Source organism: Corylus avellana, chromosome ca11 (assembly GCF_901000735.1).
Source record: "Corylus avellana chromosome ca11, CavTom2PMs-1.0".
In the NCBI taxonomy this organism is placed as follows: Eukaryota; Viridiplantae; Streptophyta; class Magnoliopsida; order Fagales; family Betulaceae; genus Corylus; species Corylus avellana.
Genome location: NC_081551.1, coordinates 14787992 through 14803514, shown reverse-complemented (window position 1 = coordinate 14803514; position 15523 = coordinate 14787992). Strand labels below are relative to the sequence as shown.

General features: G+C 38.3%; 1 protein-coding gene across 1 annotated transcript; it reads right to left on the bottom strand.

The window, feature by feature from the left end:
- Positions 1-2907: 2907 nt before the first annotated feature.
- On the bottom strand, positions 2908-15065 carry LOC132165500 (protein S-acyltransferase 24). Its single transcript, XM_059576095.1, has 13 exons — positions 14503-15065; positions 13734-13874; positions 10305-10417; positions 9621-9700; positions 9342-9505; positions 7348-7486; positions 7155-7254; positions 6503-6560; positions 6172-6249; positions 5985-6083; positions 5494-5572; positions 5251-5399; positions 2908-3600 (listed from the first exon to the last, which is right to left on the bottom strand). The coding sequence occupies exons 1-13, from the start codon at positions 14773-14775 to the stop codon at positions 3160-3162; spliced, it is 1914 nt and encodes a 637-aa protein (XP_059432078.1). The 5' UTR covers positions 14776-15065; the 3' UTR covers positions 2908-3159.
- Positions 15066-15523: the final 458 nt, after the last annotated feature.

Sequence of the window (15523 nt, the reverse complement as noted above, 5' to 3'; positions counted from 1 at the left end):
CCGAGTCGAATGACACTTAAGAACTTTGACTTCTCAATAAAGAAAAACCAAAGGATCGAAGAGATCGGGGGTGAGCCGATGGGGACACTTCGAGGCCTAAGTCAGAATTTGAGAGATAAAGAGTATAAGCAACAACAGAAGGCTTAAGAGCCAAAGCTGTGCTTACCCAAATGTGAAGAAGTGATCTATCTTTTATAGGCATGAAGTAGTGGAAGTCCCATAACCAATGACTTACTCTTCCCTGAGTTTCTGCTGTGCAGTTGCTAACAAGGGATTTGAATAGTTATCCTTGCCGAGATCTTAGGGGACTAAGATCGTAGGATTTTGTGGTTATAGGTATCACTTGATTTGAATATTTGTATGCGATCTGCAGATAACATATCTTATTTGTATTTTAAATAGATTTGATAGCTTTTGTATGGATAAGATCACTTATCTATTAACAGCTGTATCTCCCAAGATATTTGAGTTGTCCTTGCTACTGAGATCTGTGTGTCCTGAGTTATTAGTCTCGGACTTAAAGGTCTCAGCTTCAAAGGTCTCAAATCTTATGGGTCTCGGATCTATAGGTCTCGGAAGTTTTTGCCCAAGACTTCTCTAGGCTTTGATCTTTCCACGCTTAGTTTGGGCCCAAGTCTTGTAGGGCTTTTAAGAGTTTGATCTGTGACCCAACAAACCGGATAAGGAATTCCTTAAGGGATTCACCGTCCCTAGGCTGAGCAGATGACGCGACGGCTTTTTTCTTACTCGAGTGGCCAAGAATTGGGCCAAGAACTTCTTACTCAAATCTTCAAATTTGTCAATGGAATTTGGGGATAGTTTTCGGAACCAATCCTGAGCACTTCCCGAAAGGGTGAGGGGGAAAGCATGGCATGCTACTTTATCCAGGGTGTTGTAGAAATCTAGGTGGGTCTAGAAGTTCTCCAAATGTTCGATGGGATCTCCCGTCCCCACGAAACTCAGCATCTGAGGCGGTTTGAACTTTTAAGGTAGCTTGAAGCTTGACGCCCGTTTGGTAAAGGGAGATGCGATGCCCATCAACAATCTATCAATCGTTGTGGACTTTCTTTCTTCATCTTTGCAATCCATCTCTGCAAACTTCTATTCCAGCTTTTTCTCCAAGTCCTTCATGATTTTATCAACCCCATTGATTCCCTTCGCGGTTTCCGCTCCTTTTTGTGCTTGTTTGGTGGGGGCTTTTCCTCACGCTTTTTCTCCTCTAGGTGATTGCTTATCCGAGGTTGTTCTTCTCGATTACCTCATTCCTTCCGCTCCTCGTGTTCGGCACCCTTTGTCTGACTTTACTCATCCTCCAGATTGACCTTCGAATTGGGTGGACTTCCAGAATCTGAAAGGCCCATCATTCATTCCAATATCTCGTCATTCCACCAAGTCAGGGCTACTACTTGGTCTTATAACGCAGCTATCCAAATCTGCTCTGCAATCTTTTGGTTGTGCGGCCCCTAAGGAGGTGGGAGCACTTCTTCTTCATTCTCCAAAGCATGGTTTTGTAGGTTTGATTGAACGTCATTGTTCTGCTGCACCTTTGCTTTGCCTTGGTTGCCGAAGGGCGTTTTGATTACCATACTAGATATTTTTTAGTGAGAAACGAAATACTCGTTCCCACAAACGGCGCCAAACTATTAGAACAGTTTCTGGTACAGTGTGACTCGGTGTTGAGCGTGATCTACCTCCGATGCTCAAGTAAGATCTCTGAGAATATAGTGTAAGCTCTACAATAATTAAGCATGATTTTAATACCTGGGTTCTGGCCTATAAATAGGCTAACAGGTTTTACCGGATTAGAACTCCCTCTTTGATATTATCTCTGCTTCGTGATGATCTTATCCAAGTCTTGTAATTTGATCCCCTCTTTTTGGTATTATCCATGTAGCTTGATTTGAATTGGGAATAGCAATTGCATACGAGCTCTAATATTATCCTTGTGATATTGGATAATGGTGATAAGAGTCTCTAACCCAGTGGAAGTCATTCACTGAACGCTGAGAATTTGGATAACCAAAGATGTCTTGTTTGTAACAATAAGTGATCCCTGGGAAGCGAAGGGTTTGATACTCCCAGGAAGTATGTTCTTAGGAGTTAGTCCATGATCAATCAGGCCACAGCAATACTCACTGTTGGTTCTTCTAGGCCGGATCTCTATTAACTATGAAGCCTGCTAATTGGAATTTGGAACGTGGCCTTATGGATGGGCCATAGGCCTTCGGGTCACTAGGCCCAAATGGGAAACATTTATTCCTAACTTTAATCAAATTAAAAAGAAGTGTTACCGATGGAATGCCTTTGTTAATCATATTAAGAAAGCATATACTCTTCACATGTTTAAATAATACATGACAGATTTAATAGACTAGCTAGTTCTATCCATTTTTCAAACATTTAGATACAATAAGATAGATACTAGGATCAAAAAAAAAAAAAAACAGATAGATAGATACTAGGATTCATCTCAAAATAAATAAATTAAAAAATAAATAAATAAAAATAAATAAATAAATACCTGGATAGCTTATTGAAACATAAGTCTCTCTAAAGAATTATACAAATCATATCGTGCAAAGATAAAACTTTGCAAGTGGCCTATACCAATAGTTTCAAAATGTTGAGCTTATGTTAGTTAATCACAATTCAGTGCCCTCATTATCTTGATTTAAGAAAGAGTAATGTTAGTCGTATAACTCTTTTACAATTTTACTTGACACGTGTTTGCATCTGATTTGAGCAAAAAATTGTGAGCATTTGAAACCCACTCATACCCTCCATTCAAATGCTAACACGTGTCAAAAATTTGCATGAAAATTTGCATGTCCAAGTGTTTTTCTTTATGAAAATAGATAAACGGCTGTCACCAACGAAAATGACTTCATAACTACATACAAGCAAGCAGGTACCAAATCTCAACATCAAGTATAGCAACCCATCATACTCAGATGCCTTCAAAAGGCCAGTGAAGTAAAATTGACATACAGCTTCCAAAATCATTTATGGTAACAAAAAATTATGCACGAATTAAGTAAGCTATATAGTAAGAGGGGTAAAAAGAGCAAAAATAAATTGAATTACAGAATCTAGATCATGTGTATGCGTATAATACAAACACAAATTCAGCTACGAAGGGAAAGAGACATGCCATTAACATCAGGAGGCTGTAACAGTGCGTGTAGTGCTCCGTCCAAGACCAAGACCAAGACCCAAGCCCAAGGGGATGCCATCAGTTTTAGTTTTTCCATGGTTACTGTGGCTGCAGTGAGAAGAATGAACATGGCCGTGATGGGTTTTGGCGTTGTTAGAATTTACATTGATGACAACATGGCCATGGCCATTGCCATTAGTTTGATGAGAATGGGCATCCCCATTTTGTAAGTTGGAATTCCTTGTCATGTGCACCATTCCAATCCCCTCAGAATGAGATGATTCTTGCATATACTCCACATCTTCATTGTAGCCATTGATCAAGAAATCTGAACAGTTCTTCCTGATCCCGTGATCATAGGGGTTTCTGAACCGACCACCGGGGCCCCTAAGGTAGCTATACCGCAACGCATTTGCCATTTCGTTTGTTGTAATGTTGCGTGATATCTGCAGCAAGAAAAGAAAGGGTTCAATGCTAACAGTTTACAAAACAGAGGGGCATATTACATCTATTTAAGTACAACATGATCTACTTTTCCAAGACAGAAAGATTTCATGATCTTTTACCAGATACAATGAGGTTCACATCAGACAAACAAAAATTGTAAGGAAACTAAGAGAAATGGCCTCTTTAGTTTTGAGTGAAGAAGAATATTCTTGGGTTGTTTCTAAGAGGAAAGGCTCCTTTCTTTGGTGTTTGTTTTCTATGTTGATCTCATGCCTTATGAAGCATTTCCGTCTCCAAGCTGCCTTCTTTTAATTGACAAAGTTACTTTTACACATACACAAGATATTCTCACTGCTTCGGTCCACAAAAGAACTAGATCATTAGCAACAACAGTCAACAATTAAGAGTATCACTGATTCATCCGTCCATCGATTCACTCTCTGGAGCTTTGCTCATTATAAAGAATAACTTCTCACTGAAAAATCAAACAGTATAACCACAAAAACCATTCCCCAGAACCCTACTCCCACAATGGAATTAAGAAAAGTACTACATGCCAAACATAAAACAAAACCATCAAGACAAATCCTATAAAAGAGAGCTGATAAAACAATAGTAGGGAAACTACAAAACCCGGAATGACTTGAAGGGAGATTTTTTTTTCTTTTTTATCGGTTAACCATGAAAAGTTTACTACTAAGAAGGTTAAATACTGACAATCTCCAGTAGATCAGCAAGAAACAACATAAAGATTCACTGAACACAGGATCACAATTCTATACCAGTCATCCCAGAACACTCCAAAATAAATTTTTTGTTCTTTTTCTAGTTTAACAATTCTAAGGGATGGTTAGTCCAAGATGCGGAACAACAAAGTTTAGGCTTGGAAAAACACCATCATTATGGAAATGTACACGCAGTAGAAAAATTAGGACAATCCATTGAGATATGGTATGCTACAAGCCCCCCAAGCCATAAGGTGGTCCCCAAAAAACGTAAAAAAAAATTTAAAAACATATATATAGACCTTTAAAATTGATTACCCCCACACCCCCCCAAAAAAAATATATATATATTATTTTTTTAAAGTTTTGCTCCCCCAAACTAGAAGTTCTAGTTCCACCCGTGCAAATGAATACTTGCAACAAAAAATGAATCCTAATTTTAGGATGACTGGCCTTTTTAATCCAGTACATATAATGTGTTTATCGGAAGCTAGAGGAAATGCATCTCAAGTACATCAATAATGTCAGATCCACAAGGACAAATGATTGATTTACCCATTCAAAGCAATTTACATGAAGGATTGTCTTTAACAGAATATATCATTTCTTGTAGATACTGTTGTACGAACATCAGATGCTGGACATCTCACATGCAGACTTGTCACACACTTTCAAAAAAGTTCAAGATATATAAAATAGTGAAAAGTTTCCCAGCTACTGCCACTTGACTTAAACATAATGAAAATGTCACCTTAAGTTGTATCACACCTTAAGCCAAAAAAGAGGGAGGGAAGAAGGATGGGGGGGAGGGGGTCTGTTTGTTGCAGAAATGCCAGTTGAGTGTGATTTGAACCAGAGCTAATTGGCAATTTGCTACAGCCTGTCCCAGCATTGGCAAACAGAAAGCAGATCCTATATACATACCTGAGAAGCTTGTACTAATGTCAAAACTGCCACACCAAAGAAGAGGAGAAACTCCACAATCAGAAATGATATAGCACCAACATGATGAGTACTGGCATGGTTGATCCATGCTCCAAAAGAAGGTGGAGCAAGTGGATCGGTCAGAAGTCCTACATGCATCAAATTATTTTCTTTCAGCAGATTCGACCACAAAAGAGTCTGGAAAACGTAAAGTTGAAGTCAGATACCAAACTATACACATACTTGTAAGAGCAACTGCGCCAGTTATCAACATCGCCAAAACTTCTAGAACGAGGAACGCAAAGAAGTCCCATTTGTTTTTCTGGAAACAGAAATTGATAAATAATGAATCAGACTATACATCGATAAGGACAACTACACCCCCAAAAGGGAAAATAATTCTGAATTCTGATAATCAAAAGCACAATACTAAGATTATAACAAAATCTTTATCATTCTTGTAAGTATCACATTTGGCAGTGAGATGTGACAGTATTCCAACCCAAGAGATCTCCTGTCATAAATCGACCTAATGATGCTGATCAGAAATAACCATTCATGATATCATCCTTGACCATTCAACATATTTCAGAATAGCCAAGGAAATGAGAAAAAATATCTTCTTATAATCTGCCAAGTTTCGCCACGAAAATTACTAGCGTGTCAATAAAAATAAAATAAATCAGCTGATAATAGAGGACAAACACGGAACTCAATAACTATTGTCAAGTCACCTTGCCAATGCAATTGGATACCCAAGGGCAATGATGGTCAAATTGTTCAACACAACGATCACATGTGGAACAGTGCTTTGCACGGAGAGGCCTGACAATCTAATGACAGTGACAAGGTAGATCTTGTTAGGAAATGCTCAAATTAAACAGTATCACAGTGGCTATGAAAGTCAGCAGGAGATTTCACCTTGCATGTTGCACAGAGCTGAGACCAATTCCCAGCTAGCAAAGCAGGGTTATTTATCTCTATCTTCAACAACGGTTCCTAGCAAAATATAAAATAAAGCATCCACGAATAAGTTATAAATGATATTCAATAACAATTGTGAAACCCATCTGATATTTAAAAAAATAAATAAATAAATAAAAAAAAAAAAATCTATGCCAGAATAAAACAAAAGAGAGACTTATCAAATTTATGGGCCAAAGATGCACTAGCAATGATATAAATGTGACTGAATCAGTAAGAGATATAACTGAAAGAGGCTGAATGAGGGGGAAAAGAAAAACATACGCACATCGTCTTTCATATTTTGTGGATCATGCACATTCATTCTGATGTAACCAGGATCCTTGCTGCAATGGACAAAGAAAGATCAACCAAAAATCAAATGACATTAACCGTGCCCCTTTCCTGTGTCTAAACTGTTTTCATACATGTGCAACAAGAAGTACACATTCTATCAGCACATCACCGTGAGTTATATACATATCTGCAGATGCATATTGGTACATGGTCAATTTTCATACATGCATAGACATGAAATTTCAGTAATTATTACTGAAAAGTGCAGAAACATTTTATAGTTAATGCTGAAAAGAAATCCATTACTGAAAAGAAACATTGAGTATGGTGATGGACAGCTGCCATCACAGAGATAATGCCAATCATAAGAAGAAGAAAAAAGTGAGACAATGGACAAGTGATTGTCATGTTCATTGGCCCAAAAAAACACAATTGGCTGAAAGAAAACTTAAAAGAAAATAAATTGAGAGAGCCATCAAGTTCTAAAACTAAGCATAAATGAGATTAGGAACTTATAGATGTCAAGTGAAGAATGGAGGAACTAAAAGGAAAAAAGAAACCAGCATTGACCACCGATATAAAATTCAACCTGATGCAGCCAGTATACATAGATCCAAGTCTTTCACTTTCTACCAATAACATACCTGCTACACCTATACAACATAACGAGTCCCGCACTTGCTAGGAATACACCCAACCATGCAAAGAGACCATAGCCTGCAGTCAATTTTGGCAGGTTTGATGCTGCAGTCAAGGTGAAGAAACAAACCATGGTTAGCATGATCATTACAAGAAAGACATAGTTCTATTTTTTTTACACAAAGCTCAGGCAGATACCCATGATGACAGAATGAGTATAGGTCACCAATAGAACAAATATTAAACACCAAAGTCCCGGCGCAAGTCCTAATTTTGAAATTCTCCCAAAGCGGCTGTTCCCATCACAATGCTTGTCAAGGAGTCTTCGGGCATTTCCCTGCAAAATAAGATACATCAGAACATAAAGCTTCTTCTTTTTTTAATCAGAACATAGAACATGTAAGAGACTAAATTTCAGCAAATCCTGGGTGTGCAGATTTGATATTAAAAGGAAAGGAAGCCCTTAATGAGTATGTTTCAATAAGTAAAGCAGAGGGGTCATTCTAAAAGCAAAATTCAAGAGTTAAATGGCTGACTTTGGGTGATCAGAACACAACCTATATCCATAGGTTAGTAAAAATTAGAAATGCTCAGTACACTATTAAATGCCTTTGGGATTCTTTTTTTGATGAGTAAAAATGCCTTTGGGATTCTAACAGGGTTAAAGTGGAGGAACCTAATCGGATCAAGTAGGTAGCTGTTGAGTTCTACCAGAATCTACTTGGATATCAATCTCATCTGTTTGGGCAGGAAGAAGAAAATATGTTTAATCAGATAGTGCAAGCACAGATTTCCCACTCTCAAGCAGCAGCTATGCAATAAATGGTTATTGCAAAGGAGATTAAAGAAGCTACCTTTTCAATTGCAAGTGAGAAAGCCTCAACCCTGGATGGGCTTTCAACGCATTTCTTTAAGAAGGTTTGGCCTATTATTCAGAAGAAGGTTTGGCCTATTATTCAGTTTGACGTGATTGAAGCTATAAAGGATTTCTTTGCAAATAGTAAACTTTTGGGAGAGGTAAATGCAAGCTAGTATGATGCATAGAGTTGTGTATGATGCAACAAGTCATGTGGATGCAAAACTCTCTAGTGTTTAGTTGATAAACAGTGGTTTTGGATGCCTGCAAGATCAAAAGATTTAGCGTCAATACAGAGATTTCTTCCTTCTATCCAGATTGGTGATTTTGATAAACCTTCTTGGATGCCCTTTCGATCAGGTACGTTCAATGCATATGAAACTTGGGACGCAATTAGATCCAAATTACCAGTAGTTGCATGGTGGAAAATTGTTTGGTTCTTATGTGCAATCCCAAAGCATGATTTTTATACTTGGTTAACAATCATAGATTTGCTACCAGAGATAGGATGTTGAAATGGGGATATACAAGGGACCCTAAATGTGTGTTCTGCAGAAATTGTATTGAGAGTAGAGATCACCTCTATTTTGAATGTGAATTTACTATAAGATTGTGGAGGGAAGTAACCAAGAAGCACAAAAATCCACAAAATCAGAAAAATTAGAAATATGGGAAATATTATACGCCCCAGTCCATATCTAGAGCTCTTTGAATGATTTCAAAATATAAAAGGCAAGAAGCCCATGGTCTGCAATGCTAAAAAAGAAAGATGGATACAAACATATAGGACGATTAATTCAGTGCATGACATATGAACATTCGTATGCAGACATTCTGGATGTTTAATAGCGGTATAAACATTCTCTTAAAAATAGAAAGGGCAGCCACTAATTTTACATTTTCAAGTGCAGAAAGCTTCCCCTAAACACCAGCTCAGAAAGAAAGTAATTCAAGATGTGTAACAAATTATGGCCTAGTGTTTATAGGACAAACATGGTATAGAAACCCATAAAAGTATTAAAATATTCAGAAAACAAAAGCAAAGATCATAGAAAATTTTGTTGCTGAAATACACTGGTTCATGAACTGAAATGTAGATTCTTGCTGAAAAATTACATACAGTTTAGCTTTCTGGGTATATTTTAATGCAATATCAAGACACAAAAGCACCAAGAAGGGCATCAGAGAGAAAATGTGCCAAAATATTGTTCTCATCATTAAAAATGATATGACAATGAAATCCCAACTCAGGTAAGAAAGGTATTGAGAATGAATCTATTTGTCAAAGCAACATTACTAACCAATTGAAAAGTGTTTTTGGTTATGGAAAACCTACAAGGAAAAAAGCAACTTGTCTGTGATTCTTATCAGAAGCAAGCTGCGCTGGCGTAAGTCCAGTATTATCAGTCACCATCAAGTCTTCCTTCTTGCCAGCCTGTACTAACACTGTGCATGCCTCTAAGTTACCCCTGATAGCGGCCCAATGGAGAGGAGTGCAACCTGAAATTACAGAGAGAAAACAAGGAAATAGGTATAATGATTGACTTGCACAAGCTTATTTTGCTCTTTATCTATTTGGAAACATATCACTTCAGAACTTAGCATGAAAACTTACCCTCTTTATCCTGGCGACCTCTATATGCATCCAGGAATAAAAGAAGACGAATACAGTCGGCAAAACCTTTATAAGCAGCCCTAAAATTCTCCCAAGAAAATAAATAAATCTAAATAAGCAAGAAGATACAAATATCTTCTACCACAGGAAATATTTAATATGATTAAGCAAGCCTACGAATGAAGGTGAAAGACCATAAGGCAAACTTATCAACTGTGCTGTCCATGTGTCTTGTACATGAAAGCCCATTCACATGACAGTATTAAGAAAACATATTTCACATGGAGTAAAAGCAACATAAGAAACTTAGTGGGTTACATTGAAGAAAGAAGATAATGATGTGAGATAAAATAAGGTTTTTTTTTTGATAAGTAGATAAAATAAGGTTATGATCATATAAAGCAGGTTTCTGTTGAAAATGATCACCTGTCATGTGAAAACTCATGGAAAGGAAAAGAAAGAAAAAATTATTTGAATCTGACATATTGACAATAGTAAAAAAACAGGAGAATCCAGTTGTAACCTGTAATCGTGGGTAACCTATATTTTAAGATGCATGCTTAGATATCTAATTCACAAACTTACGTGAACCATCACATAAATGTGACTAAAAAGTGGAGCACAACATTCAAACATTTTAACTTTCAGCGAAGAAAAGAGGTTGCAGCAAAAATTCTCAAGTACCAGTGTAAAGGACTTCTTCCATCATTATCTGGAACATCAGGGTCGGCATTCCACTTTGAAGCTATGTGATAGAGGAAAGCTGTCTGACCATATTGAGCTGCAACATGTGTTGTCTGCAATCAAGCAAACATTAAGATCAGAATTGATATATGCTGTCCAGAAATTTCGCAGGCCAAACATATACCAGTTAAAAGTAATTGAATGTGAACCTCAAATATAACTCAAACTTATATTACAAGAAAAAACAGATTGAGTTATTGACTCATCCAATTTTTGTTACATATCAAACTCATCCTAAGAGTCCTTGACAGCACATAACCAAAATAATATTAATAATAATCAAGAAAAGGAAAATTTAACATATAAAGAAACTTAAGCCAATGAATATGCAAATGAATAATCAAAATTCTCATGTTTCACTGGGAATTGAGATGTTCCTGAGGAAACCGAGGTGGTGCGATCGGCGGTGATGTGTTTAGATTCGGGGAAGCAACTTGTTGGTCCATTGGACTAGAACTAGGCTGAAAAAGTTAACGCATTGACGGTTCCAGAACGCGTTGGGAAGCAACTTGTTGATCCCAGTGCTCGAGGTTCCAGAACTCAAGGTTCAGCTATTTCATCGTTGCGTGATTCAGTGGTTGACGCGTCTCTGCATGCTGGAAAGAAGATGAATTTTGAGCTGCTTTGGTCATGGAAAGAGCTTGAACAAATCAAAGGGGAAGTTGACCGGGTCCTTGTGCGTGTATACAAAGGGTTGAAGGTTTTTGGGTTGGGCCCCAAGGACCGTTCCTTTTTTGGTTCCCAGAAGTCCGCATCTGGTCATAAACATAAGAAGGGCTGCAATTTGTGGGCTGGGCTGGGCTTGGCCAAGTCTAGGTGCGGAAACCCAATTCTAAGAGGGGTGCCTTTATGGGCGTAGACAAGGGCCTTGGGTCCATAGAGGGCTCGAATGCGGGTTGTGGTGGCCTGAGTCCTCTCGCATGGTTTGACAACCCTTCAGAGGTGCCGCTAGAGGAGATGACAGACAGGCGAGCTTCTCAGGACTTGGGAACCAAGTCTGGTGTTTTCCGGTATGAAGGGTTTGCTCCGAAGCTGTCAAATTTTGCCAATGGTCATATCCAGCCTTTGCTGAGGCCGTGTTCGCCGGTAGATTTGGTTACCCTAAACCCGTCAACTAATCAAGGACTCCCACATAACTCACCTAAGCCCTTGACATTTTATAATCATAAGTCCAATGACTCGAAGATGGATGTTGGTCTACTTGTGGGAGAGAGTTTGTTGGGTTTCAGTACCCCGCCTAGTATTCTACCTTTGGTTGGCGGCCATAGCACGCCTTAAAGGGATGTTAGTGCCAGGTTTTCTGGGCTATTTTTGACAAGCCTAATGGCTCGCAGGAGGTCACATCAAAGGATGTTTTGGTCCTAGTGATCACGTCTGATGTGCTCTGGCATGTTGGATTTGTTCTAACGAGGTCGAAGTTGTCTAATGACGCCGGAGGTCACTTTCTACTCCCGCCAAGACCAGTGTTAATGACCATAGCAGGGTACTTCCCCAGATTTTGCCAGGTATGCTATCATACTACTTTCAGCATCCATTTTCTTCTTTGTGTTTCTTTCGGTTTGATGGGCTGGCTCCAGCTAGGTTTATATTGTGGCCTCCCCTCCCACATGGTGGCATTTATCCGCTGCCTTTTATCCTTGATCCGTCGGTGGTTGACATAGCCACCTCTCCTCTAACCGAGTTTTCAGATTTGGGTGAGACTTCGAACGGTGATCATTAATCAGCAAGAGGGAGAGTTAGGGTTGGATAAGGCAGGTGATGCTACGAATGGAGAGGTGGGTGATTTCGGCTACTTCGAGGTCGTGCAATGTTCGAAGGAGATCCTTCCCATTCTGAGGATCTCATGTGGGGGTAATGAGAAAATCTTTTGTATCTTTTGACAGTTCTTGAAGAGGAACAACGTCATGAGGTTTTGGTTTCTCCTTCTAAACCGAAAGGAAGAAGTGAGCTTAAAAACTTAGAGAGTAATATAAAATTTGATGCTAGAGGTGACTGTTCTAGCCAAGGAAAAGGTAAGGGTTCTTTCAGTGTTCTTTTGATGAAGCCCAGGACTGTTGTGCAGGTGTCAGTTTGTGGGTGTCTTCTTGTATTTCTAGGGGACTTGAGGGTCTCTTAGTAGTTCCTTTCTTTTGGGCTTTTGCAGGTTTTTGCGGGTGTCCTTGGCTGGGTTATCTTTGTTCTTTTTGTTTTGCTTTCTTGGTGTTCCTTTTGTATACTTCCTATGTACTTAGGGAAGCCTTACACTTTTAATAATATTTGTTGATTACCTATCAAAAAAAAGAAACCAATGTGAGACTTAGTACCCATGAGCACCTTTATAATACACCCACTCAAAGTAGGCAATCCATCCACCCACTAAAATTCTAGGGTGTCACACCAATCCTCTAGGTTACACCAAATTCCTCATTGCCCAAAGTAATGAACCAGAAATAAGACAACTTATCACAAAATATAGAAAATCGTGGCCTTTTAGCATGGCGTGAATGATCAGCTTACATAAGATTTCTTACATTTAAAAGTAAACTTTAACAAAAACTAGACATCCTACCAGTTTAGTATAAGGATTTGAATCCACCATTTGATGGACCCTGTTTGGTAGATCTAAATGGTAATGATTTCCTGTTAATGAGTAGCTTCCATCCAATTTTCACATTCTTCTTTGAAGAGTATGGAAACTTTTCCACTATCCAAAGAACATGATTAGAACAAATTTCTGAACTCATAAAATCAGAATCTATAAACTTTATCAACTAAGATGGATTCCATCAAATGCGGGGTCCAAATCCTAATTATCAAATACTAGCATGATAAGTTTTTTTTAATAAGTAAGGGAGTATTCAAGAAAAAACCTAATCAATAAAAGAAAAAAGATAAAGAAAATCACGAAAACTAGAAAAATGAAAACAATCAGGGATAGCCATCCATTGGTATGGGTTATTGAAGAAGAAAAAAAGCTTTTAATTCCATTACCGTCATCTTGCAACCCAAATACTAGCATGATAAGTTCTAATGCAAACATGACAGGCTGCATTTAAGATAACAAATTTGCAGTTCTTCCTTCTACATCCATCTATTCTCTAGACATGGCCTCTTTTTTTTTGTAACTAGTATGAGTGTGGGGAAAAAAATAATAAAGCCAGAAATTTTGACTTTTCTCTGCACGAAAATGTCTTGCTGCAAATCAGGTTTCAATTTTGCATAGTTAAATATCTCGTAAAAAAAAAAAAAGAACTAACATTTCATTTGCATGAATAATGAAATTCATATGTCAGAGTTTCACTTTAAAATCTGTTAAAAAAGAAAAACATATTGATATCTTAAACAAAGAAGAAGAAATGTTAAAGTCTAAAGAAAGAATATAAAACCAACCTGATAGCCATTCGTATCAGTGGCATTCACCCGTGAACCCTCTTGTAGTAAAAGCTCTGCAACTTGGATTGCACCCCTAACCGCACTCCAATGTAATGCTGTTTGCCCAGTATGATCAGTTGCATTTACATCTCCTCCATGCTGGCAATTAAGAAAATAGCTAATTAGCTAATTACATGATTGCTGAAATTAAAACAAAAGATAACAAAATCTTATGCAATAACTTAACAGAGTCAGCTGCTTTCTTTTTCCAAAACTACAAAGGGGGAACAAAAACCAAGCAAAGTTGACTCTGTTAACCAAAAGACACAAAACATTGACCCCAAATTCTCTTCCATTTATTTCCCTTGAGTTCCTCACATCTCTCATCAGCTGAAAAATTGAGCATCCAATAACCCAAAGCCAATTCATTAACCCATCCAGTAACCAAAACATATGAATTCTCAGAAACCCAACCAAAAAGCAATTAACAGTTTAACAAAACACCTCAATTATATGAAAAGCAAGCCAACTGTAATAAACCCATCACAGAAAAAACACACACAACATCAGCAATACACTAAATCTAATCAAATATGACCCCATACACCAATGACCCATACACAGAAAGACCCAATTTAAAAAACCCATCAACCAACCAAAAGAACACAAGACCTCAATAATCGCACCAAACAAACCCACTACTCAATCATATACCAAGCAAAGCTCAACCAAATACTACGCAGACCCATTTCAACACTAAAGAACCAAAAGAGCATTGCATCGCAACCTCGATGATATACTGAGCAGCGGCAGTGCGATTGTTGAGCGCAGCCCACTGTAGCGCGTAGTAGCCGAGGCCGTCGGGCTCGGACACGGAGCAACCCTCGCACTCCACCAATCTATGAAGCTTCTCCAAATCCCCGTACGCCGCCGCCGTGTACACATCATTGCGCAGAATCTCCTCCCCAACACCGTCGGCCCCGACGCCGCCGGCAGAAGGCGAAGCCGATTCGTGGTCGCGGGACTGGACCTCGTCAACGACCTCGATCTCCGACGACATTTTCTGCAATTACTGCGAGATCTTTCAGAAATGTGGAGTTGAAATATAGGAATTAGATTTCGTCGACTTTTCTTATTGGAAATTGGGCAACGCGAGCCCTAGCGCTTTTCTGGGAAGGACACAGAGAGACAGCGAGAGAGGGCTTCGGTCGTCGTCCTCCTGGTTGACTGTGAGAGAGAGAGAGAGAGAGGATAGGAGAGGAGCCAAAGCACTTGCCTATGAATATCCGTACAAGGCCATTTGGAGGATTTTCTTTACTTTTCTCTCCTTTTCTCTTTTGCCCATTTGGTGTTTTTTGGTTTGTCAAGTGTCCGTTTTCACTTGTCCGAAAGAAACCAAAAGAAAACATATTATTCATTATGACTTTTCTTTTCTTTTCTTTTTTTTATAGTGAGTAGGGTTAATTGTCTCATTATATTGGCCTAATATTCTCAATTTATCATTGAATTTTTTTTTTTAAAGAATAATTACTCATTTTTTATTATTAAAACTAAGCATTGGATGAAAAAATCTCCAAAGATCTTCTTACTAGTTACTACCCCACCCTTATCAGCATTTTAAGTTATTTCTTTCTTACATAACTCACTCTTCTTAGTATTGGATAAAGATTCTGTGCAAATACTTTTGTTCTATTGCATTGTAAGAGTATTAGCATCCTATATGTCATTCACTTTTCTTTGTTTAGGGAAAATTAAAAAAAAAATCACAAAAACACACCCACGTCAAAAGCCCTATATTTAACCTACAC

Excerpts from the sequence above, each read along its gene's own strand:
- LOC132165500 (XM_059576095.1), bottom strand. The coding sequence starts at position 14,775 with ATGTCGTCGGAGATCGAGGTCGTTGACGAGGTCCAGTCCCGCGACCAC. Across the intron at positions 13,875-14,502 it reads CTGCTCAGTATATCATCGAG|CATGGAGGAGATGTAAATGC; the intron begins GTTGCGATGCAA and ends CTTAATTGCCAG. Across the intron at positions 9,506-9,620 it reads AGGTCGCCAGGATAAAGAGG|GTTGCACTCCTCTCCATTGG; the intron begins GTAAGTTTTCAT and ends CTGTAATTTCAG.